We start from the raw sequence: 27,979 nt of genomic DNA, 5'->3' as shown, positions 1-27,979 counted from the left end.
CCTTTATCCCACCTGTTCCTCCTAGTGTACTTTTTCAGTTCCAACTTTTAAAGTACTGATGCCATAACACCTACTCCAATAGCTGCCCATTTTCTTTTGTCGACGTGTATAATGCATTCTTCATCACATTACGAAAGCTTTACGTGTGTGTTTGTCAGCATTTAACACTTCTATCTTGGTTCTTGACTATCATGCGGTGCTAACTTCAAAATGTTAACTTTAAAACTTAAACATTACCTTAAAAGTTTGATTAGTTAATTTAGTTTTTGTTGGTATAGTGAAGCCAGATAAGAAAGTTTGAAGCAGTCAACCAAATTAAGTAGTAAGTTTAAAAGCTTGAAATTGAAGAGGCAGCACAGTCGCCTCACAGCAAAGGTCACTGGTTCAATTCCAGGCTGGGCCAGTTGGCGTTTCTGTGTGGAGTTTGCATGTTCTCCCCGTGTTAGCGTGGGTTCCTTCTGGGTGCTCTGGTTTCACCCACAGTCCAAAGACATACGCTATAGGAGAACTTAATAAGCTAAATTCGCTGTGGTGTATGAATGTGAATGAGTGTGCATGAGGGTTTCCTAATACTGGGTTCCAGCTGGAAGGGCATCTGCTGCATAAAACATATGCTGGAATAGTTGGCAGTTCATTCCACTGTGGTGACCTCTGAAATAGAGACTAATTCAAAGGAAAATGAATGAATGTATGAACGAAATTTAAGATTTTAAGGTCATCCATTAGTTTACTGATACTTTTACATCAAATTCAACGCTTACCCATATGAACCCTGCTGAAAAATCAAGCTTAAACCAGCCTAGGCTGGTTGGCTGGTTTTAGCTGGTCGACCAGGCTGGTTTTAGAGGGGTTTTGGCCATTTCCAGGCTGGTTTCCAGCCATTTCCAGCCTGGTCTAAGCTTGTCAGGCTGGAAAATGACCAGCTAAATCCAGCTAAAACCAGCTTGACCAGCCTGGTTTAAGCTGGACATAGCTGGTTTTGGCCAGGCTCCCAGCCTGGCTACGCTGGTCAAGCTGGTTTTAACTGGTCATCTCCCAGCCTGACCAGCTAAGACCAGGCTGGAAATGATTGGAAACCAGCCTGGAAATGGCCAAAACCCCTCTAAAACCAGCCTGGTCGACCAGCTAAAACCAGCCTACCAGCCTAGGCTGGTTTATGCTGGTTTTTTCAGTAGGGAACAAATACTATAGTAATGTTATAGTGTTCTTAAACCATACTGTAGTAAAGTGTAGGGGAGCCCGGGGCACAAAGTAACGTGGGGTTAAATGTAACACAGTTTTAAGGTATTTGCTCATAGGCTGATTGGCTGGTTTAAGCTGGTTGACTAGCCTGGTTTTAGAGCGGTTTTGGCCATTTCCAGGCTGGTTTTCAGCCATTTCCAGCCTGGTCTTAGGTAGTCAGGCTGAAAAAAATAGCTAAAAATAGCTAAAAAAAAAATGTGTTTTTGAACCATACTGTAGTAAAGTGTAGGGCAGCACGGGGCACAAATATTGCATATTGCTAGCATGCTACTAGCATGTTTACTAGCAAATTTAAGTCATTGTTAGCCTATTTTCAGCACAATGTAGCATGACCTAGAAATGTGTTATTATGTTTTAGCACATTGCTAGCATTCTAGAATGTAGGCCTACTGTTTACTGGGTAAAGAAAACATCCACAGATATGGGTGTCATGGTTTAACTACAAAAACCTGCCTTTTGTGTAGTAATACAAGATAATTTGTTTTGTGGTAGCATTGCTAAAATGTTTTATAATGCCTGCATAGAATTTTGCTTTCATGTTTTATTACATTAATATAATTTAGCTAATATGCTTTAGCATATTTGTATCATGTTATTAGTATGTTTAGAATAATTGCCAGAATACGGAGCATGCTTAAAGCATGTTTTTTTTTCAAAACGATGCTATGTTTTAACACATTGCTAGCATGCTGAATGCACTTTCTGCATGAATGCACGTTTTCTGTACTAAAAAGAGATCATCCACAGATGTGGTTTCTGTGGTTTACACATGGTTAATTTTATGTGCTAGCATTGCAAAAATGTAAGTAGCACATTTAAGAATTTTGCTGTCATGTTTTAATACATTAATATAATTTAGCTAACATATTTTAGCATATAGCTAGCTTGTTGCTAGCATGTTTAGAATACTGACAGAATATTAAACACTTTGCAGGCATTGCTAGCATATTTCCAGCACAATTTAGCATGACATAGAACTTTGCTATAATATGTTTTTAACACATTGCTGGCATGTTCTAATTTGAATGTACCAGTTTCTGTACTGAAAAGAGATCATCTAGAGATGTAGTTACCTTGGTTTAACTAGAAAAACATGCCTTTATTGTTTTGTTTAAAGTAAACCATGGTTCATTTTATGTGCTGCTAGCATTTCAAAAATGTTTAGCATGCAAGTAGCATATTTCGAAATTTTGCTATCATGTTACAATACGAGAATGTAATTCAGCTAACATGCTTTAGCATACTGGTAGCGTGTTACTAGCATGTTTAGAATGCTGACAGAATATTAAACATGTTGCAAGTCATCGCGAGCATATTTCCAGCTCAATGTAGCATGGCCTAGAGCTTTGCTAATATATTTTAACACATTGCTAGCACGTTCCATCTAGAACGTTCCGTTTCTGTACTGAAAAGAGAACATCCACTGAATGCCCGACTGTAACCTGTTATTTATCCAGTAGCTGAGATGCTAATCCAGTTGATTGCAGTGGCTGCCAGCTTAATTGGATTGTGCTTACAATCCGTCAGAGCAATACACAAATACCTCTGACCTTCTCTGTCCTCTTTTAGCGCAGGATCCCAGGGCTTCTCCCGCTCATTGTGCACTATAGTAACCCCATAGACAGAAGAGTAAATTACATTATTTCTGAAGTGGAAAGGTGCGTCTCTAGGCGAAGCCAACGGGTTAGCAAATAAAGCCGGCATGATTTTGCTTAGTGCACCTGATGTGCTGCATGTCAACAGAGGAGAGAGCTATTCCTGGCCACGAAGGACTCAGGGGTTACTCTGAGTCATGATCAAGTTTAAATGAGGAAGAACTTGAAACCGAACTACTACAGAGCCACATGCTAAATTAGCATTTTTATCTCAGCACATTGTTTTGTTTATGATTACACATTATTTTCAATTGTCCTTAATTATTAATTAAAATAATTAATCACATGTACTAACTAAAAAGTGTGGCTAGAATGTAGGTTAGGTTAAGTTGCATGTAATTATGCCTAATAATTGGAAGTACTATAGAAATAACATGGGATGCAGAAAGTATTACCTATTTCTTTTGCATCACAGTTTGGTAATTATTAAAAATTTTACTAGTTAACGCTAATGTATTTATTAACATGAACAAACAATGAACAATACATTTATTACAGTATTTATTCATCTTTGTAGACATTAGTTAATGAACAAAAAATGTTTATTTTAAGCTCATGTTATCTAATTTTAACAAGCATAAATTTAGATTTTAATAATACCCTCATAAATGTTAAACTATGATTAATGATTATGATCAATTGCAGTACAAGTATTGTCCATTATTAGTTAACCTTGTTGTAAAGTTTGACCCTTTTTTATTATTCTTTGGTAAAAAATAGTCTTTTTTACGCCAGTTGCACTGGATTTAATCAGATGATGAATATTAATGTATGAATGCCTCAACAACATTCAAATTCCTTGGAAAACACATAATTAATTGTAGTTAACAAAGTCAAATGTTCCTACAAATTATTGCCTTGCATTTATGCTTGGTGATAATTTCAGTAACTATAACACTAAAGCCTCTATAAGTTTGGGATCACATTTCATATTTATTTAATGCTCAGCATAGTCATGCCTAGAAACATAAATAGAACCATAACCAAAGAAATAATGAGTAAATTCAATAAAACGGCAAATAACATAAATAAACCATGAACTATTTAAGTAAAAAGAAATCAATATCTGAAATAGCGTTCCTGAAATAAGATTTCAAGCCATTTTCTTTCACTCCAATACACAATTTCATTCTGTTTTTTTTTTTTTTTGTTTGTTTTTTTGACAGTTTAAAGTACTGTCACTTTAAATCAGGGGTCACCAATCTCGGTCCTGGAGGTCCGGTGCCCTGCAGGGTTTAGCTCCAACTTGCTTCAACACACCTGCCTGGATGTTTCAAGTATACCTAGTAAGACCTTAATTAGCTTGTTCAGGTGTCTTTGATTAGGGTTGGAGCTAAGATCTGCAGGACACCAGCCCTCCAGGAACAAGTTTGGTGAACACTGCTTTAAATGATCAAACTCTTTAAAGTCATGTGGATCATGATTGGCTGCCATTAGCTATGTTTACATGGACATATTTTTGGTTCGGTCAGAATGCAATACCTGGTTAGATGTGCGTAATTACCTATATGGCAGATTTTATACATGTTGATTTTATGGCATGGTCAACATTGAGTCTTGAAAGTAAAACTTCCAAGACTTGGAAGTAAGAGTAAGGGATCATTTCATACAGTAAAGTTGTTTTTTTCCTAATATTTGTGTATAATTTCACAATAAATCATGAAAACCTACTTCTCATGTAAGTTCTTATCAAATATTGAATGTGAAAAGTGAATAAAAACAAACATTATTAAATATCTTATTATCTTTTTAAATAATACGTTCATTCATTTAGCTCAGTTCCTTATTTATCAGAGGTCATCACAGTGGAATAATCTGCCAATTTTTCCAGCATATGTTTTATGCAGCGGATGCCCTTCCAGCTGCAACCCAGTACTGGGAAACACCCATACACACTCACATTTACACACTATGGTCTATTTTGTTTTCCAATTCACCTATAGTGCATGTCTTTGGACTGTGGGAAGAAACTTGAGCACCTGGAGGAAACACCACCCAACACCAACGCGGGGAGAATATGCCAACTCCACACTGAAATGCCAACTGGCCCAGCCGGGACTCGAACCAGCGACCTTCTTGCTCTGAGGTGACAGTGCCAACCACTGAGCCACCATTCTGCCTAAATAATACTTTCATACATACATAAATTAAATGAGCAGTAAGAATAGACTACAACTTAGTTTTTACAGCCCAGTAAATCATTTTGACTGTGTGTGTACTGCTGTGTTAGTGATCTTCAAAAACCTGTTTATTGCTTCTCTATAGCTGAATGCATCTATGTAAGTGAGCACAACTACAGAATCAGACATTGATATTCTTTGGTGGAAACAGTGTTTAATAGATAGGTCATTGATAGGTACAGCGATAAGAGTAGGATCTGGTGTTTTCTGGGCCTGATGTCAATAAAAGCTTTTATTTCAGTAGCAAGGACCTTTTCAGCTCTGAATCCTACAGGACATTCTTTTAGTGCAATGACCACTAATATATCAAAAGCTCAAGTCAAAGTTGATTTCTTAATTCATGACCCCTTTAAACCACTCATTTTAAATAATGTATGCCATTGTCAGGACCGGCTCAAGCCTCACTGGTGCTCTAGGCAAACGACGATCCTGCCACTTTCACGGTGTTCATGTCAAGAGGGGGATTTCGCCTCTAGCAAAATGTCGCCCTGGGCGATCGCCCATATTGCCCATCCCTAAATCCGCCCTTGGCTATGTATTCAGACTAGGCTGCTAGTCTGATTACAGTTGGATTATTTAGGACCAATTTTTTGTTGAAAAAGACATCTAATAGACATCAAAGCATACACGTCCTGGATAAAACAAGGCTACATTTGAGCTGTCATAGTCTAACAATGGACGACTGATCAAACAGTCAGGTTAGACAGACTTTACATGTGCACTAATTAATTCCATTCTATTTAATGACTGGTCGATTTTTAGGCTATTGTAAGACATATATTAGATTTTGACAAACACAAAAATGCTTGCTCATTTGATGCTTGACATACAATAGAGAAAAAAAACATGAACGACGAGGCGATGAAACTGTAAAGTAAGTCATTTAAAACCCCTAAAATGAAAGTTAGAAAAGTTTACAAAGGTAAATTAAAAGAAAGAAAAACTATAAAACAATTATTAACAGTATATTTTTGCACAATATGCACAGTGTAAATGTTTAAAGCTGAGCTTAACTTACATTTCTGAACATTTGTACAAAATGTGCAACAAACAAAAATGTTAAGATGTGGAATCATGTGTTGAGCATATTGTCATGCAAAAATCAGACATTATAGGCTGTTTTAATGATCTAAGCGCATGGTCTAAAGCTGCAATTAGGGCATGTCCAAATCCACTTTTACTATTTTAAGTATTGGCAAAATAGTCTGCGTGCCAAGCGCATGGTCTAAAAGGGCTGTTCTTATTCTCTTAATGAGTTATGGGTCTGTTTTGGGAATAAAGTGCAATAAACCACTCAGAGTAGTACACTACTTGTACGTTGATATTAGTATACTTACTAAAAGTATACTTTTATACTTGACCTTTATTTAAGTATACTTTAAAAAAAATAAGTATACTTCTTGCTCCTAAGGGTGTATTTACTGACTTGATTACTAAGATCAGTCTTAAATTGCCACTCTGACAGTCAAGTTGGGTCAAAGCCTGTCAAGTTGGGTCAAAGCGAGTGCTGCAATCATCACTACACTGGGAGCGTTTAAAGAATTGTGATATTTTTCTGTTTTCTGTAGGTTGACATGAAATCTTAGCCAGCCAAAATCCATGGGTGTTACTTAAAGTCAACATAATCGTAAAATTGGCATAAAGTAAACGTTGTTATTTCTGTCAGACAGCGTTCGGTGAGACCATAAATAAAAAAAAATCCTTTTAAACTAGTTTTTTTTTTACAATAATTAAACAACAATTGTGAAATTAAAGCGATTAACTTCTGGCTGTGTGAAACTCCATGGTGTGCAATTCAGAGAGCAGAAATTTGTAAACGATCGACCATGTAGAGACAGAAACGACATTCCATTGTGTAAATAAGATATTATATATGGCTTTTTAGCTTGTTTATAAAAATAACTTTTGATCTGGCACTATATAGAAAATAAAATTAACCTAACTTGAAGGGGGGTTGTGAAAGCCGTTGGGAGGGCAGAGCGCCCCCCTAATATAATTGTAGGAGAAACACAGCACTACAGGGAAAAAAACGAATAGCGAGTCGAGTAAGTGTAAAGTATGTCACATAAAACCCATAAAATGAAAGTAAGAAAAGTTTACAAAAGGTAAATTAAAAGAAAAAACTAGAAAACAAACATTAGCAGTGGAGTTTTGCAGAATATGCACAATGTAAATGTTTAAAGCTGAGCTTAACTTACATTTCTGAACATTTATACAAGAAAATTTGTAACAAAAAAATGTTAAAATGTGAAATCATGTTGTTGAGCATATTGTCATGCAAACATCAGACATTATAGGCTGTTTTAATTATTTAAGAGCATGGTCTAAAGCTGCAATTAGGGCATGTCCAAATCCACTTTTGCTATTTTAAGAATGGGCAAAACAGTCTGCGTGCCAAGCGCATGGTCTAAAAGGGCTGTCCCTATTCTCTTAAAGAATTATGGGTCTGTTTTGGGAATAAAGTGCAATAAATCAGTCAGAATCTGATCTCCTATTCGCCTTAAAGAGCAAACTGTCGATGCACCATAGCCCCAGAAAAACTGAACGCTTCACTAGCAAGGAAACAGATCTGCTCATGCGCAAGATCAAAGTGCACAAGCAGACCATCTACAGAATGAGATGGATTTTACCAAAGCTGAGGTGAAGAAGGCATGGGAGGAGGTGACAGTTTGTAGAAATAATAATCTTTGATATTTGAATCCATTTTCCTATTTAACATTTTTTAATGCTGCTCATCCCTGTGTGTGTAATAGGGAATGCATAGGCGTGTTGCGAACCCAAAAACTTGCACCTTTGATTGCTCTGGAAATCGTTATTCATTGAATGACAGGGTTTAATAACTGAGGGTGTCTGTGTGTACTAAAGAGATACCTACAAAATAAAGTCAACCCTTTCAAGACTTTTAGCCCTCATCACCTTCCATAGAGCACTACCTAATCCACAGTCCAACTGCTTTGAAACGTGCTGTTAAAACAACATTGCTTCCATGCCAATGTGACAGTCTGCTGTTCTGGCCAACAAACTGTCTTTCTGACCGATGGAGGAGATCTCTTTAGGTAATTGAGCCAAAGCTCTGGCACGCGCTTCACTTTCTCTAAAGCAGGGTTGTCCATCAGCTAAAAGTGCTCTTACAGTGTATAATCTAGGACAGGGGTTCTCAACTGGTTTGGCCATGGGACCCACATTTTTACATGGTCATCAAGCCGCGAGCCAAATTTTTTTCAATTATTCTTATTTATTTGTTAACATACACAAGAAGTGACCGATAAATCATAAGAAAATCACCAAGACTTACAAATAAATAATATTTTATTGCTGTCATTTAACAAAATGTATAAAATTATAGAAATAACAAAGTAAAAACAACAAATATTGTAAACAGTGGTTAGGGTAAGGAAAGTTTCAGTTACCATGAACTAAACTGTTAATAAAACATGTTGTCTGGTTTCTAAATGTCTTTTTAATTTAGAAGGACTCTCCTGAGAGAGCACCTTTCTACTTATGACACACTGAGGCTTTAAGTCTGTTTTGTCGTCAATATATGTAAATCCATACTTTACATACGCGGGGTCGTACTTGCGCTTCGACATATTTGTTGCTATAATTAAATTAAATTTCACATGTCAAACATAGGTGCACGCATTTCAAAATAAAAGCTCAACTCCTTGTTCAAGCTCTTGTTCTCTTTAAACTGGATTACTGCAACTCTCTACTAGCTGGGCTTCCAGCTAACTCTATCAAGCCTCTTCAACTGCTCCAGAACGCAGCAGCACGAGTTGTCTTCAATGAACCTAAACGAGCACATGTCACTCCGCTGCTAGTCCGTTTGCACTGGCTGCCAGTTGCTGCTCGCATCAAATTCAAAGCTCTGATGTTTGCCTACAAAGTGACTTCTGGCTTTGCTCCTTCTTATCTGCTCTCACTTCTGCAGATTTATGTGTCCTCCAGAAACTTGCGTTCAGTGAATGAACGTTGCCTCGTGGTTCCATCCCAAAGAGGAAAGAAATCACTATCGCGAACGCTCACGCTCAATCTGCCCAGTTGGTGGAATGAACTCCCTAACTGCATCAGAACGCCAGAGTCACTCGCTATTTTCAAGAAACGACTAAAAACTCAACTATTTAGTCTCCACTTCACTTCCTAATCTGCAATTGCCTCTCTGAATATCACACTAACTGTACCCAAAAAAATGTTTAAATAAAAAATAAAAAATACTAATACTACTAATACTTTCCTTCTTAGACTTTACATACCTGAAACTTGCCTATAGCACTTATTCATTGTTGCTCTTATAGTTGTGTAAATTGCTTCCTTGTCCTCATTTGTAAGTCGCTTTGGATAAAAGCGTCTGCTAAATGACTAAATGTAAATGTAAAGTCAAAACAAGTTAAAAACTCAACTTTTGTTTTTTTTTTTTACCACACACTCCGCGACCCACTGAAAATATTAACGCAACCCATTTTTAGGTCCCAACCCACCAGTTAAGAAACACTGATCTCGGAGACACTATTACAACATGAAGATCAGAAGAAGTAAAAAATACCAGAGATGAACCTGAGTAGAGGAGATGCCATGTCATTCTTTTACATGCTTCGGTAGACTGTGCATGTTATTTTCTGTGACATTTTCACCCATACTGGAGGTTACTCAAGGCTCTGTGAGGTTCTATGAGGACTTTTAAATGCTATTAAAAGCTTGAGAGTGTGAAGAAAGGTTGTTTTAGGCATGTAGCACTTTCAAAAAACCCTATACATATGCACTTTGCAAGGACTCAAAGACAAATGTTATTTACTGCCTGAAGAAAGCCATTATGAGAATGATTACATATAATTGACTATAATCACATATAGGAACCTATATTCACCAGCCAATTGTTTAGGTATAGTTCCAGGTTGGACCCCTTTTGCCTTCAGAACTGCTTTAATCCTTCATGGTGGAGATTCAACATTTTCTTTTTGGCTTAGTCCCTTTTATTAATGTGTGGTCGCCACAGCGGAATGAACCACCAACTTATCCAGCATATGTTTAATGCAGTGAATGCTCTTCCAGCTGCAACCCATCAATGGGAAACATCCATAAACCCTCGATCACACACATACACAACAGAAAATTTGGCTTACCCAATTCACCTTTAGCGCATGTCTTTGGACTTGTGGGGGAAACACGGGGAGAACATGCAAACTCCACACAGAAATGCCAACTGACCCAACTCAGGCTCGAACTAACAACTTTCTTGCTGTGAGGCGATTGTGCTACCCACTTCGCCACTGTGATGCCTAATATTATGTACTCCTTTCTTTATATTTCATTAGTTTCTGTTATATTATATTTAAGCTCTTATGTTAATATATTCTATTTACAAGGGTATATAGGACACCTAAAGCCCATTAATGACTTGTGGTCATGTGACCATGAAAGATGAAAAATGTCCTGGTTACAGAAAAGTCAGCTAAAGCAGATGAATGACTCCTGCAGAGTGCACTATTAAATATTTACGACACATTCGTTGGCAATGAATCCATAATGTGAGTGTTCATTGTACCAGAGTTTCCAGACAGGCTCATTTTAAACTCTTTTTCTTTCTTTCTACACTCATTAAAAATTCTGTTTGCTTGTTCAAACTACTTATTGCTGAAACAACACAATGGTTTAGTTTTTGAGGGGAGAACTTAGTTATTTTATGTTCAATCAATTTAAATGTCTAAAAACGTTAAAAAGTTAAATTCTATCAAGTTGTCCCAACACAAATCGAAACTTTTATAGACTTTATAAACTTTTATTGAGTGGCCTAAAATAATTCAATGTATAAAAAACTAATAAATAAAGAACTAAATCTGTACAATAACAGAACATGTACCTGCAGTTTAATACAAGTCTTTTGTACCATAGTATACAACACCAACCCAAACAATATATCACTTTAAACTATTAAAAATGTTCATAAAAGTCACTTTTTCCAATGTTTTCAGGTTAAAAGTTGTCAGAGGAAAGATTGAGACCTCAAAATGCAATTCAAAAGCATAAATAAATGGGTGGAAAAAAAATATCACAAAATACTGAAAACTGCTAATTTACGGATATTTTTATTGTGTATCTACCTCATAAAATATATATATATATATATTTTTTTTTTTTTTTTTTTATCTGTAAATGTTTTTATACAGTTGAAGTCAGAATTATTAGCCCCCCTGTTTATTTTTTCCCTAATTTCTGTTTAACACAGAGAAGATTTTTCAACACATTTCTAAACATAATAAAGTAAAACAATAATAAAATAAACAAAATAAGTTTTAATAACTCATCTCTAATAACTGATTTATTTTATCTTTGCCATGATTACTGTAAATAATATTTGATATACTTATATATTTAAGACACTTCAATACAGCTTAAAGTGACATTTAAAAGCTTAACTAGGGTAATTAGGTTAACTAAGCAGGTTAGGGTAATTAAGCAAGTTATTGGTTAGTTCTGTAGACTACTGAAAAAATATATATATAAAAATATAAAATATATATATATAAAAAAAAATATATATATATATATATATATATATATATATATATATATATATATATATATTCATATATATATATATATATATATATATATATATATATATATATATATATATCAAACTAGGATTATTATACTATTCTTTTGAGTATTCAAAATGATTGTTGATGAATAAGAGTAATGTTTTTAATTTTAATCTAATTTTAATCATTTTAATCTAATGATACAGGTAGATTTGATTTAAAGGTAGAAAATGGCTTGTTTGTGTGAAGTTTTGAAAATATAGAACAGTTCCAAAATCCTGTATTAAGATTAGTTAGGAGACACTTGAGAGCATGATAAAAGAGTTAAAACAGTGTGCTATCCCTTTAAAGGGAATAATTCACGAATGCAGCCTCTGGACTTGCTGTACTTTTCAGTGATAACGCTGATAGCTTTATTTGACAAAACTATATATATTCTTATTCCTAAAGTGAACAATCAAGCTTTTATTCCTAAAGTGAACAAAAAATCTGCCTTCTTTGCCTGTAGCGTGGCTCATTAGCAGTGTTGTGTTCACAAGAGCACAGCTGATGGTTTCACCCTGTTCCCGCTCTCCCGCCCTTAGCATGTAGCGGAGGTTACTGCAGTTTACTGACCCACAGTAACTGAGAGCCGACCGCTCACTCTCTCTTTCCTCTAAGTATGGATTACAAAGATTTGTTAGACAGCTCAAAGGCCTGGTTTCGATTGCAGTTAATTGATAATACACAAGCTGAAGCTACCTGTGGCTCTATGTTGTTGTTCATGTACAAACAAAATTAGCTGTCGACAGCATTTTCAGATGCACATACTTTAAAGTCAACTTTTGGCCAGCGGAGAAATTAAAATGGTCGTGCCCAACTGAGTCTGGTTCTCTCAAGGTTTTTTTTCTTCACTCCCATCAGGTGAAGCTTTTTTTCCCTCTCCGCTGTCGCCACTGCCTCGCATGGTTCAGGATTGGTAGAGCTACGCATCGATGAATTTGCTCTTCAGTGTTTGAACTCTCAGTAATGATTAAATCACACTGAACTGAGCTAAACTGAACTGAACTGAACTTAAACACTAAAACCTGAACCACACTGTTCCAGTTACTATGACCATTTATGTGAAGCTGCTTTGACACAATCTACATTGTAAAAGCGCTATACAAATAAAAAAGCTGAATTGAACATGAAAATAAAAATGGCCCTGTGAACTCTTTAAAATAAAGTGTGACAACTAAACTGTATTTTTGTAAATTTGTACATTTTAAATATGCAAATATTTTCTGTACTCTATTTACACTGTAAAAATCCACAAATTATGTATTTTGTAATTCGTTTCTATCATTTATTTATGTCTTAAATTGCATTAAGGGACTTTGATATTTCTTCCAACAACTTTAAACGTTGAAATTTTTTTTTAAAACTAATTAATTTTAAATATAACAATTTTAATAGGTTAAAGTAATATATTGTCTGGGTTGGTGTTGTATATGGTACAAACACCTTGTAATAAACTGTCAGTACATTTTCCCATATTTTACAGACATATTCTATTTTTTTATTTTGGTAGCACTTTAGAATGACTATCCATTATAACTAGTTAATAGATCATTAATAAACTGTTAGTTAATGGGTTATATATGCCTTGTAAAAATAATAGTTAATAGTTTAATTATTTATAGCTATCCGTTAAAACTAGTTTATAGTCCATTAATAAACTGCTAGTAAATGGGTTATATATGCCTTGTTAAATAACAGTTTATAGTTTGTAAATTATTTGTAGCTATCCGTTATAACTAGTTTATAGTCCATTAATAAACTGTTAGGAAATGGGTTTTATATGCCTTGTTAAATAATAATTAATACTTTATTAATTATTTGTAGCTCTCCGTTATAACTAGTTTATAGTCCATTAACAAACTGTTAGTTAATGGGTTATATATGCCTTGTTAAATAATAGTTAATAGTTTAATTATTTATAGCTATCCGTTATAACTAGTTTATAGTTCATTAATAAACAGTTAATGGCTTATATATGCCTTGTTAAATAATAGTTAATAGTTTAATTATTTATAGCTATCTGTTATAACTAGTTTATAGTCCATTAATAAACTGTTAGCTAACGGGTTATACATGCCTTGTTAAATAATAGTTAATAGTTTAATTATTTATAGCTATCCGTTATAACTAGTTTATAGTCCATTAATAAACTGTTAGCTAACGGGTTATACATGCCTTGTTAAATAATAGTTAATAGTTTAATTATTTATAGCTATCCGTTATAACTAGTTTATAGTCCATTAATAAACTGTTAGCTAACGGGTTATACATGCCTTGTTAAATAATAGTTAATAGTTTAATTATTTATAGCTATCCGTTATAACTAGTTTATAGTCCATTAATAAACTGTTAGCTAACGGGTTATACATGCCTTGTTAAATAATAGTTAATAGTTTAATTATTTATAGCTATCCGTTATAACTAGTTTATAGTTCATTAATAAACTGTTAATTAATGGGTTATATATGCCTTGTTAAATAATAGTTAATAGTTTAATTATTTATAGCTATCTGTTATAACTAGTTTATAGTCCATAAATAAACTGCTAGTAAATGGGTTATATATGCCTTGTTAAATAATAGTTAATAGTTTGTTAATTATTTGTAGCTATCCGTTATAACTAGTTAATTGTCTATTAATAAACTGTTAGTTAATGGGTTATAAACGACTTGTTAAATAAAAGTTAATAGTCTGTTAATTATTTATAACTGTGCCTTATAGATAGCCAATAAATAACTTATAAGCTGCTAGTTAACAAGTTATGAAGTTATGAACAAGTTATGAACAAGCTGTTAGTAAATTACTTACTATAGACTTGTTAAGAATCAGTTAATAGCTTATTTATGTTAATGGAACGCTATCCTAGTTGGAACTATTCTTCATTTATTAACTGTTAGTAAATGAGGAATAGTTGCAACTAGAATAACGTCCCAATAACATACATAAGTTAATAACTAACAGTTTTTTCTAAAATAGTTTTTAATAAAACAAATATAAATATGAATATAATAATACTGCTAATTATAATAACATTATATAAAAGCAAATTTTTATGAATAAACTGAAAAATCCCCCTGAGATGAAGAAGGCATGAAAGTATGGTTTTTATATTTATGTAGGCTAGAAAATAATATTTTTTGTAACATTTTAATCCTTGAATTCTTTTACATATGTAAAAGATATTTGCGTATTGCTGTACACCATGTGTGTATTAAGTAGTGTGTAAGCGATCGAGCTGCACAACTAACGCGCTCGGCGCTGGACTATAGAAAGCTGGTCTATTGAGCGGCCTATTTTAGTTCCTCAAAATAGCATCGCACCAACAATGCCCCTCAAAATGCCTCCTTTTTTAGGTGTATGATAGGACCCATTGTGTCCAAAACCAAGTTGAAAACACGACCTGTGCTTCTTCCTTTAACGATTTAAATGTGTTTCTAAACTTGTGATCCTCTACCGTTTGTCTTTGCTATGGCCATCATCAGCTGTTCCTCACACTCGCAAAGCGGGCAATTTTTTAAAATAGTACAACTTTTGCCACTGTGTGGATTATTACTGAATGTGTGTCGTTGTCATTACTTGGGATTAGGGTTAAGAGTAGACTAATATGCTGGTGTTGACCTGCATGGCTTTATTGCACTCCTGCATTGGGCTCTAACATACTCTGTGTACTACTTCATAGCCGTGGTGGGCATTTCTCTCTGTCTTGCGTTAAACCCAGTCAATACTTTTATTTCAGTATGTTGATGTACTTCCAAGTAAAAAAAAAATTGAGTAATGGGCAGAGCTTTCTATTGCATATCATTCGCTCATAGCAAACTAATGGTAATAGAGGGCACTAATATGCAGCTGCTATAGCTGCCCTCAGGTTGACGTCAACAGAAGAACCACCACTCCAAACGCAGAAACAAATGATCTGAGTTTGAACAAAAACAAACTCTATTTTTTCAGCGGATTAATTTTGATTATGTGCTCAGAAAAAGAAGAACAACGTGCACAAGTAAAGTAAACATTGTTAAATTTGTTATCATATAGACTTTAAGTGCTTAAGGGCAGGAATGTATGTGGAGTATTCTGTTCTTTTTTTAGGGAAAAGCCAAAAACAGCTGATGGCTCTCTGAGAGGACTGAGTAAAGTCACCAGTACGATGAGTCAGTTAGCTGTGAGTGCTTATGTATATTTCATGGCAGGAGAGCTGGAACAAGCGTCACTGCAGTGTGCCATTGAAGTTTCATTAAAATGTGCTTTTGTACTTTGAGCTTAACCTGACTTTGACTTCATTAAAGGAATAATTCACCTTAAAAACGCTCTTATTTTATGTATTTATCCTTATTCCATAACCACTGTTACTTTTGTGGGACAAATTAGTTTAGGAACTAGATCAGATGTTGTCAGCTGACTGTTGAATACATTTGATTATCATTTGAACTGGGTTTTCAGAGGTTTTCAAACTGATTGAGTCAAATATCAGAGAAAAAAATATTTGTTTTATTTATTTATTTATTTATTTATTTATTTATTTATTTATTTATTTATTTATTTATTTTTTATTATTATTATTATTATTACTTTTATTTAGTTCTGCTCTAAAGAACATATAGCCATGCCCTAAAGAACTGATAGCTTTCCCTAAATGACTGATAGCTCTTCCCTAAAGAACTAATAGCTCTCCCCTAAAGGACTGATAGATCTGCCCTGATGCACTGATAGCCCCGCCCTGACGAAATTATAGCCCCACTCTTAATGACTAATAGCTCTGCCCAAAAGGCCTGATAGCTCTGCCCTATTGCACAGATCTCTGCCTTAAAGCACTGGTAGCTCTGATCTAATGGACTAATAGGAAGACTAATAGCTCTGCCCTAAAGGACTTATAGCTCCGCACTAATAGACTGATAGCTCTGCCCTTAATAACTAATAGCTCCATCCTTAAGGACTGATAGCTCCGCCCTAATGGACTGATAGCTCCGCCCAAAAGGACTGATAGCTCCACCCTAAAGGACTGATAGCCCTGCCCTAAAGAACTGATAGCTCCACCCTAAAGGACTAATAGCTCTGCCCTAATGGACTGATAGCTCCGCCCTAAAGGACTGATAGCTCCACCCTAAAGAACTGATAGCCCTACTCTAAATGACTGCTAGCTCTGCCCTAAAGAACTGATAGTTCCGCCCAAAAGAACTGATAGTTACAGCCTGCAGGACTGAGAGCCCTGCCCTAAATGACTGATAGCTCCACCCTAAAGGACTGATGGCTCCGCCCTAATGGACTGATAGTCCTGCCCTAAAAGACTTATAGCTCTGCCTTAAAGAACTGATAGTTTTGCAATAAAAAAAACTGATTGCTCCACCCTAAAGAACTAATAGCTCAGCCCTAAAAGATTGCCTGACAGCTCTGCCATAAAGAACTGATAGCTACAATCTGCATGACTAATAGCCCCACCCTAAATGACTAATAGCCCCACACTTAATGACTGATAGCTCTGCCCTAAAGACCTGATAGCTCCGCCCTAATGCACTAATAGCTCCGCCCTAAAAGACTAATAGCTCTGCCCTAAAGGTCTGATAGCCCCACCCTAAAGACATTCCATGTGACCAGAAGTGAAGAAAAGTCATTTTGAGGGGTTAAGGTCAAGGTTATGGTATATGATTAAAGATTATAAAGGTAAATACATTTTTTACAAAATAATGAAGTGCACGGATAAAAAGCACTACTATATATGAAAATAAGATTAGAAAATTTGAATTTCATGTCGACTTAAAATATGCCAATTGCTTAAATCATTTTTGCCCACCTCTGTATATTTAAATAATAATCATTCATCTACAGAAAATGTGTGATCAGAAAAACATCTTTTTATCAGCAAGCCCAGTACCGCTAACGCTATAAGCTATTTCCTTTATTTAGCAGAAAGGCTAGGTCACTCAATGAGCACTTCCAAAAATACTTCAAAGCTACAGGGGGAAAGATGACAGAAATATAACCTGACAAGTGAAGTCTGGGGAAAAATAAAGAAGGAGTAATAAGAGCAGATTGCGCATCTTGTCGGATGAAAACAAACAGCCCGTCTCAGGATTACTAGCATAGACAAAGCTTTCCTCCACTGAACATTTGTGGGGTGTCCAAGAAACTTAAAATCAAATTACAATCCAGATGGCGAGTCTAATGAAGACTTCAGCGGCCGTCAGAAAAGCCCTGCTTCTTGAGGTAAAAGTACAAAATCAAAGCAAAGGCAAAGCAGACAGCTGGAGCGTTATATCAAGTCTAGCACTTCATTAATGAGCGCAGACAAACATGGAGGATATTTCAGGATGTTAGGCACAAACACTAAAGCATTCCTGCTAAATCAGTTCCTCATAATCTACATCAGGGGTCTCCAAATTTGTTTAATTTGCACGCTACTTTTTAAAAAAATTGAAAGAGGCAGAGAGATACTCATGTAATGACCATTTAATCATAAAAAAAAATACAGTTGGCAGCTTTTCTGGATTATTAGCCCCCTGTGTGTGTGTGTGTGTGTGTGTGTGTGTGTGTGTGTGTGTATATATATATATATATATATATATATATATATATATATATATATATATATATATATATAAATTATTAAAAATAAATGATAAAAAATATAAACATGTATATATATTTTTTTCTCATATTTTACTAGATGTTTTTTAAGATACTAGTATTTAGCTTAATGTGCAATGTAAAGGATTAAGTAGCTAGGGTAATTAGGCAAGTCAATATGGGGGCTATTAATATTGAACTTAAAATGTTCTTTTAAAAAACCAACTGCTTTTATTTTATTCAAGCCAAAATAAAACAAATAAGACTTTCTCCAAAAGAAAAATATGATAGGAAATACTGTGAAAAATGCCTTGCTCTGTTTAGCATCATTTAGGAAATATTTGAAATAGAGAAAAAAAAAATCACAGGAGGGCTATTTATTCTGACTTCAACTGTACGTATGTACATGTGTGCTCAGCATATGTTAGTACACCCCCTACAAATCTATCTTTTGGATTAATATTTTAGTAGGATCCTTTGCAATATTAAATTTGTGCATATACATTGGATTATTCACAGTACTGAAGCCAATTCTGGAGCTAATTTAACAAAAAACTTAGCATAATGGTCCAAAGGTCTGTACACCAAAATGTATGTGTTAGGGAAAATATTTAGTAAACATTTTAAAAAGAGAGAAAAAAAAAATTCCAACCCAGGCTCATTCTGAAAACGTATCGCTATATAAATTTCTGGAGAGTGCAAGATACGTCCCAGGAGCTTTTGTAGTTTTTTTTTCGCGAATCTGCCAGAGTCTGCGGTATACCACGCTTTTTGAGATCTTAAATTTCTCTCGCGAGTGCCATTCACACCTGCTCTTTTCACATAAATCCACCAGAGGGCGCTGTCAACTGACTGACTAACTGACTGAGTGACCTACTGACCAATCAACTGACCCACGGTCCTCCTTCTCTAAACCCAACCAATAGTGTTTTCAAAGCACCGATTGACCAGTTCACCCACTTCCCTAAACCCAACCATCAGTTTTAAAAAGCAATTCAGAAAATGAAGGGCCCTCGTTTTCAGATTTTACCACATTCTCACCCTGTTATTTACTTGTTTACTTTTGGATTCTGTTTTTTTCCTACCCACTTTTTGGAACCATTCTTCACCGTTGAGTTGTGTTTATTATTGCATTTATTATATTATACATGGTTTTTTATACTAAAATGTCAATAATTCACCCTATTAAACAGCAGAGATGTATTTTCAACATCAAAAGTCTACAGAGTAGAGATCAAGGTCCCAATATGCAAAATCCATGTCCATAAATTAAGGAAAACACCTTAGAATCACAAAATACGATAAGTGGTAATGAACAGATTTTGTTGATTTTTTACAGCGTGTAGATTTTTTTTTTTAGAGCATTAAACCAATACTGTGTTCAAACATAACCAGTATTGCATTGGTAAAATCATAGACACATACTTGTTGCTATTGAGTGTCAGAACAGGTTTCTACAGAAGATAAATCACGAGTACACTGAATCTCTAATGCTACTAATACTTTTATTTACCTCAGAATGCCATTTAAAAGGTCACACGTTACCTTTTTTCCTCCACCATGGTCCTTCAGGAACGGAATACGAGAGGTCTTTGAATTCGATGTTGACTGCGGGTCTGCGAGGCAGGTATGAGAACCTCTGCGCCTCGGTCAGATTGTTCTCCACTTTTTTCAGGTGTGCGTGTAACAGTGGTGTTTGTTGACTGCTGACATGGTTGGACATCATTTCATCAATGGAAACACACACGGTTCTGGGGTCCAGCATGAGATCGGGAGGTCCATTTGTATTCTGGGGAAGGAGAGACAGCACGGTTATGTAATGCGCTGCAGCCTTGAGGGAAAAACCCTGAAGCGTTCGCCCTGAGGATTAAAGCTCTGCCGGAAAAATTCACGTGTGCAGAAGTTTGCAGTCATACAGTGATCGAAGATGGCAAAATAACATATAATAACAACAAATGATAATAAAAATAACATATAATACGTAGATGTTGTAATAAATGTTATTCAAAATGAATGAGTAAAAAATTCAAAGGGTTGTTTCAGTCCATTAGATTGTGTCATCCTGAATTGTGTTTTAATTTTATTTATTTGATTATTTGTGTCATTATTATTTTATCTATGATTTTACTAATGTGATTTAGTGTAACAATAATTTGCATAAAAAATCTTGTCTGCAATATTTAGAACAGGAATAATTTGATGACATATTAAAAAGATTTTAATTATAATTAATCTTTATACTGCTATACTATTGTATATTATACTGCTACACAATACTATTTAATTGTTTAACTGATGTGAAGTGTTAATTAGTGTTGTAAAATAGGAATCAGTTTTTTATTATTTTTGTCTCTTTTTCTTTTAATTAAACAATTATTTGTATTGGTCATGTAAGGGTCATATTAACTGCACTTCTAATGTTGTGGGTGAGTGCTGTGCATACTAATTAGCATTTTTGCAGAAGTAGATAGATGCGGGTCCAAAATTAAATTCAGCTCTGCAGAAACTTCCTGTCTGAAGAGAGGTGTTAAAACTGAACACAGAACACAGAAAGATGTATGCTTTGTTGTTGTGCAGAGAATTCGTAGAAAAAGAGGAAGTATGTTGAAGGTGCGGCCAATGGAGGACTGAACAATGACTGACAAGTGACGTTACACCAAAACTCCACCTGTTAAGATCAGTTGTGTATATATGCTGAAGTCAGGAAATGTATGTTAGTTGCGAACCTCTTGAATGTAATTCTTGTATTGCATTGGGGTAATGTAACCCAGAGTTCTGTCATCGAATTATTCATTTGTATCCAATAAATTGTTACGATTTTTGACATTGAAGAAAAACCTCTCCAGACCTTTTCTCTTGAACACGCATGGAATAGAGATAGATATTCCAACATTAGCAAATAACTTTCTCCAACTGAATGAACACAAGTGTGAATTCATTGTTTTTGGCCAAAAAGGTTCGGATTATAATGGCAATCTGTCATTGCTTCCTATTAAAATACATTCATCTGTAAAACGTCTTGGTGTCATCTTTGACTCTGAGAAAAAATTTGATCGGCAAATTAATGCGGTTGTCAAAAATTGTTTTTTCTATTTTAGATATATTTCCAAGCTGAAGTTTTTCCTCTCACTCAGTGATTTGGAGAAGGTTGTTCATGCTTTCACCTCTTCTCATCTAGACTATTGCAACGCATTGTATCTGGGTGTGAGTCAGGCCTCTCTCTCGCGACTGCAGCTGGTCCAGAACGCAGCTGCCAGGCTCTTAACAGGCGCAAAAAAACCAACACAATCTCACGGCAATTCGTAACTTTTTGTTTTAGTGGCTAATTCGTATGAATTTGTAAGATCTAATTCGTAAAATTTAGTACGATTTGCTCATCCCCCAATGACAGTTGGGTTTAGGGCTGGGGTTAGTTGCCACGTTTTCTTATTAAAAATCGTACAATTTCGTACGACTGAACTTGTACGAATTCATATGAATTAGCCACTAAACTGCCAAAACGTAAAATACTAACATTTTCAGTACAAAGTTCTGTTGTATGTTTTTCAATCTCTCTATAGTCTGGCCCCTGAGTATATTTCTGAGCTAATTACTATGCACCAACCTGTGAGATCTTTTCGCTCTAAGAACTAAGAATCGTCTTTATTTGCAAGTTCCACGATCACGCTTAAAATGTTGAGGTGATAGAGCTTTTTCAGTCACAGCTCCAAGACTTTGGAACGATCTTCCACTCTCTTTAAGAACAGCTCAAACTTTTGAGTCTTTTCAGAGGTCACTGAAAACACACTTATTTTCTTTAGCTTTTAATCATGTGATGTGAGTTTATGTATTTTGTTTTTGTGTATATTTGCATGCGTTTTATGTACAGCACTTTGGTACCCATTGTGGTTTGTTGAAAGCGCAATAGAAATAAAGTGAGTTGAGTTACTATCAAAATACCTTTAGAATATTATTTACAGTAAATGATGATATGAAGATTTTTGAAACACTGAGGCAGGCACTTTAATTACATTTAGTCTGCTTTTTGTATATAGGCTATAATATTACATTTATTTTTAAATAATTTATTTTACATATATTGTATTAATATTACATTTACATTACATTAATAAATATATAGTATGTGTGTGAATGGATGTTTCCCTTTACTGGGTTGCAACTGGAAGGACATCCGCATTGTAAAACATAAGCTGGATAAGTTGGTGGTTCATTCCGCTGTGCTGACCCCTGACGAATAAATAGACTAAGCCGAAGGATAATTAATAAATGAATAAATATATTTTTGGTAAAGTAAAATTACAGGATATAACCATATATGACTCTGACTTAAAATTATGGTAAACTTTAGTTAAAACTTTAACTTAAATCCTAAAACAAATTGGTTATATGAAGAAAATATATGTACAGAGAGTAAACTGTATGAAATACATTTACAATATATTAAAAAAAGATGTTATTTGAGTTACTTGACAAAGACAAATTTCTACTGTTGTTTTAAACTTAAGTATAAAACATGTTTAAAACTTAAATAAAATTTATTATAAACTATGAAGACATTAAAAGACTATTAATTTAATAACTGTATAATTATTTTAAAGTCTATTTAAGTGTATTGAGAAATATCCTCATGATATTGTATGCTTAATTTGGCTTTATTTTATTACATTTTTAAAGAAAATGATTCTGTTCATCAAGGCAACATTTAATAAATGTAAAAAAATGTTAAATAGTTAAATATTTATTAAAAAATAAATAAATAACTGCTTTTTTATTGTATGTAGTTTCAAATGAAATTATTCCCCCACAGTTCAAAGAAACGTAGTACAGGTGAATTGGGTATGCTAAAATTGACCGTAGCATATGAGTGTGTCTGTATGGATGTTTTCCAGTGATGGGTTGCGGCTGCAGGGGCATCTGCTGCGTAAAAGGATTGGTTGGCGGTTCAGGCCGTTGTGGCGACCCCAGATAAATAAAGGGACTAAGCCGAAAAGAAAATGAATGAATGAATGAATACTAATAATAACAATAATAATTAATATTAAAGTGATATCTGACGGATCATGTGACTCTGAAGACTGGAGTAATGAAGCTGAAAATTCATCTTTAAAATCACTGGAACAAGTGATTAAATTAAATTATAAACTACTTTTGGACAGTTATTTTATAGTGCAATAACACTTATAAACAAAATAACACAATTTTATAATTTGTATTGTATTTTTGATTAAATAAACACAGCCTTGTTGAGCAGGATAAGCTTATTTTAAAACATTAAAAATCCTACTGACCCCAAACTTTTGAACGGTACATATACATATAATTTATTTACTTATTTTTTATTATTTTGTTTCTAAGTAACCAATAAATATATTTTGGTTAACTATAAAATCATTATATATATATATATATGTGTGTGTGTGTGTGTGTGTGACTATTTCCAATTTACTATTTCTGATAATGTCATTAAGTTTAACTTACATAAATAAAGTAAAATCTGTATAAGACCTAAATAAAAGTAAATAAAAAAAATTTTAACAATTAAAAAAAACATGTAAAAATAACACTTATCAAATCCACAATGCACCAAGGCTTGGCTTAAATTGTTTATAAATCCATAGCATTTAATTATGTCATCATAAAGCATGTTATTAATGTATCGTAACAGGACAACACTCTCAAATTCAGATTAAATTGCCCATCTGGAAATGAAGCAGGAATATATAGTAATGTTATCATATAATAATAAAAGTTCATCAAGTGAAATGCTTGCTAAATATAAAGACGAACTAATCCCTGTCCCTCATCCCGCCACAGCACAGAGAAGAGGTTACTGTCGGACAAAGCTTATTCTAAGCTCAAGGCAAAACAGCAATGCCCAAAATGACAGTTTAATGCAGTAATGCGTTTTTCACATTAAAACCGTATGATGTAATACAGAAGCATATTAAAACTCAAGCCCAGTCACATAAACTATGGAAATTTAATGATTTACTCCATTTGAGTACATTTTAAGCTGACATTAAATATATTTTAACGGTACTGTTTTGCAACATAGTGCATTGGAAGTTCTGCAGTTTATGACTGCATATGTTAAGTGTATATGCACCGTCTGCGAAGCATTTTACACGGTAGTCAATGAGGGTTAGTCTGGTTTATTTGGATACACGTGTCAGTTTATTTTACGCAGCGTGTTTTTTAAACATAAAATATCTTTAAGAATTGAGTATTTCGTTATTTTAAAGCTGGTATTTTTAAATTTCTTTAAATGTTTAGAAATGAACAGTATAGACAAATAAAACAGAGTCTTACCATTATGATGGAGTTGGTAACTGTGGTGTTGTTGAATGAAAAGGCTGCCATGAGACATGCCATTCCTATAAAATGTGCTGCGTGTAAATCCGCGTTTGGCCCGAGCGGTCAGATTTCGCATTTGTTTGGTCTCGAGCTGCTCTCCTTCTCCTTCTCCTCCTTCGGCTCTATTATTGTTTACCTGCGCGGCGTGCGCGCGCTGATGGAGGGTGACGTCACTATCCGTGCAGCAGTGGCGTGGAAAGATGCAGAGTGAATCTAATCAAGCTGTTAAAGTCTCAGTCGAAATCTTTTATAAGTGCAACCCAATAAATACCAGACTAGACTTTTTTTTTTTGCAAGAATCTACTCATTATTTACACTTACAAAAATAAGAAAGCAGAACTATTTTATTTTGTAATGACTTTAATTTATGTACTCTTGGTTCTTAAATGTCTTACTTTCTAGTTTATATCATGTTCTTTATTCGTTTTTTCCCTTCTTTCTTTCTCTCTTGTATCTTTTTTCATTGACAACATAATTCATTTTCTGTTTTGTAAACAAATATTGCTACAAACTTGTGAACTGTTTTTTTTTTTGTTTTTGCAAAAAAAAAAGAAAAGAAAAGAAAGATGCAGTTTTTTTTCCATGGCTGAAGTCAAAACCATTAATAATTTCCCATGTGCTGTTTAATTGTGAAGATTTTGTTCAATACATTTTTAAACATAACAGTTTTTGAAACTAATAATTGATTTATCTTTTTCATAATATTGTTCTAGTTGTTTTGCAAGATATTCAGCTCAAAGTGCAGATCATTCCTTTATTCACTTTTTATTTTGGCTTAGTCTCTTTATTCATCAGTGATTGCCACAGCAGAATGAACCGCCAACTTATCCAGCATCTGTTTTACACAGCGGATGCTCTTCCAGCTGCAACCCAGCACTGGGAAACACCCATACACACTCACATGCACACACATACGGTCAACTTAGTTCATCCAATTCACCTATGTGGGGGAAACTGGAGGAAACATACGCCGACACAGGGAGAACAAGCAAACTGAAATGCCAACTAGCCCAGACGGGACTCGAACCAGCGACCCTCGTGCTGTGAGGCGACAGTGCTAACCACTGAGCCACTCTTTAAAGTTTAAAGGCTTAAATTGGTTAATTAGTAGGAAAGTGAGGTTTATTATGCAAGTTATTGGACAATTTGTTCTTTCTTCAGTTGTACGCTTGCAGCTGTTTCAAAATGCAGCTGCTATAACAGGGACAAAAAAAATCTAGTATCTCACCAGTTTAATCATCCCTTCACTGGCTCCCAGTCCAATTTAGGATTCAACACAAGTTATTGTTATTTGTTTTTAAATGTTTGAATGGTCACATCGGTGAGCTTCTCCAATGGCATACTTCCTTGAGGTCAATGTCAATCAGGTCGGAAAACCAGTTTCAACTAGTTGTTCCCAAATCACAGTTAAAATCAAGAGGTGACAGGGCTTTTTCTGTCACAACCCCCTATAAATATAATCTGACTTATATTTTGTGTGTGTGTACATTATATATATATATATATATATATATATATATATATATATATATATATATATATATAATTTTTTTTCTGTCACAACCCCCTATAAATATAATCTGTCTTATATTTTGTGTGTGTGTGTACATTATATATATATATATATATATATATATATATATATATATATATATATATGTATATATATATATATATATATATATATATATATATATGTATATATATATATATATATATATATATATATATATATATATATATATATATATATATATGCTGGTCTTTTTGTAAAGCACTTTGGTCGACATTGTTTTTAAATGTGCTCTATAAATAAAGCAAACAAACAAACTTGTCAGGATTTTGATGTGAATTTAATTGCCATATTTAAATCATTTAGATCAGGCAGGAATAAAAATTAAAAGTTAATTAGTACTTTAAAACATCAAGTAATAAAACGATTCTGACCTTTGGACTGATCTGCTTTCTATACCTTAGTACTACTGCCATCTAGTGGCACCGTTTATGAAAATTTTGCTTGGTTTATTTTTACAAAAAGACTGGTAGAAAGAAAATTCGAATAATTATTATAATTAATTAACTATATTTATTTAAATATTTATATAGATATTATTATTTATTAAATGACTAATTATAGTTAGTCTGTGTAATTAAGAAAATCGTTTTTTTTTTTTTGTAGAAACATGTTGAGCTTAAAGAGAATGGGAATGTGTCATATTCACATTGCTCTGTTAATTTATTGTATAATACAATATACAACAATAAACTGCAAGCCCTCGCATTACAAATAAAGAAGTAAGTGCTATTTGGAAAGGTTTTCATGCAATAGCTCGTTGATGCCCTGTCGGTTGTGTATAAACTCATTCATTTAAATGATGCGGTCCGGTCCCGCCCTCTCTGTGTCTGTGCTCGGCGTCTCGAGCAAACCGCTGGAAACAATATAAAAGCCTTTATAAACATTGATACAACATAGTCGACTTTATTTTGAGTGTTTGTGATATGTTTTTCAAAAGATACTATTATAAAACGGCCGTTTTGTTTTTCTTGTGTCCACAAAATGGCCGCCCGAAACTCGCCGTGACGTAAATTTCTGACCCCATCAGTGCGTTCTTTTAGAATCCGTGGATGTTCGATGCACGTCAGAAATGGAATTGACAGAAACACTCGCGCTCGCTCCCTGCAGTTCACTCAACAATTTCACACTTAACTTCGATGAGTTTAAGGCATTGCTATCCCTAAAATAATTTAAGAAAACATAGTACATTCTCAGCTCGAATGTAGTTTCCCCCCTCTAGCGTCTGCGGTGTTTATTACTTTTTTGTAACCATCGTTGTGGACATCAAGTGTTACAACTGAACCGTGTTACAACTCTCCCCCGGCCTCGCCTACACAACATATCTGTGATTTTGGATTTTGGCAGACTGGTGTAAAAACATTGACAGGTAAGTGAGAATCAGGTGTTTCTGTTGCAGGAAATGAGACACAGCAAGGGGATCGGAGACAGGGATGGGCAAAAATACATGTATTTAAAATAAAATACCAAATACTGACATTTTAAGTGTATCAAAATAAACTACAAAATATATCACCCACAAATGTATCCAAATAAAATGTATTTTGCGTTTTAGATTACTACAAAATACGTTTACAGGGGAGCATGACATTTTATTCACAAATAACCTTCACCATTAAACTGACTAAGTAAATGATTGAAAACAACAGCGTTTCTCTGAGCAAGTTTAAGTCAGCTTTTCTCCCAACTCATTCACCTCTGTACATAAAATGTAACTTGTAATTCATAAAATGTAACGTGTGTAAGTTTTATTCATAAAACTTGTTTCTCTTTAGTAGTTTTTGTACAAATTTCATAGAGAATGTCCTGTCTTGAAGATGATCTCTTTAATCCCTG

General features: G+C 34.3%; 3 protein-coding genes and 1 long non-coding RNA gene across 4 annotated transcripts in view; 2 read left to right on the top strand and 2 right to left on the bottom strand.

Moving 5' to 3' along the window:
• abcg1 (ATP binding cassette subfamily G member 1) overlaps window positions 1–24,701 on the bottom strand; it is a 45,750-nt gene extending 21,049 nt beyond the window's left edge. The window contains 2 exon segments of the mRNA NM_001110454.1: window positions 19,762–20,005; window positions 24,526–24,701. Coding sequence (NP_001103924.1) covers window positions 19,762–20,005; window positions 24,526–24,588 — 307 coding nt within the window. The 5' untranslated portion in view covers window positions 24,589–24,701.
• Window positions 1–27,979, top strand: part of brwd1 (bromodomain and WD repeat domain containing 1) — a 1,114,631-nt gene that overhangs the window by 861,819 nt on the left and 224,833 nt on the right. The window lies entirely within an intron of this gene.
• The window catches only part of phkg1a (phosphorylase kinase, gamma 1a (muscle)), an 831,529-nt gene that overhangs the window by 711,348 nt on the left and 92,202 nt on the right, over window positions 1–27,979 (top strand). The window lies entirely within an intron of this gene.
• Window positions 11,220–15,558, bottom strand: LOC147833567 (uncharacterized). The gene is made up of 4 exons (XR_015508976.1): window positions 14,179–15,558; window positions 12,785–13,687; window positions 11,980–12,437; window positions 11,220–11,490 (listed from the first exon to the last, which is right to left on the bottom strand). It is a non-coding gene; the product is annotated as an uncharacterized LOC147833567 (long non-coding RNA).

The sequence above is a fragment of the Danio rerio genome, chromosome 15 (assembly GCF_052040795.2).
Source record: "Danio rerio strain M-AB ecotype USA chromosome 15, GRCz13ab, whole genome shotgun sequence".
NCBI classification, from domain to species: Eukaryota; Metazoa; Chordata; class Actinopteri; order Cypriniformes; family Danionidae; genus Danio; species Danio rerio.
This window is presented reverse-complemented; position numbering and strand designations above follow the sequence as displayed.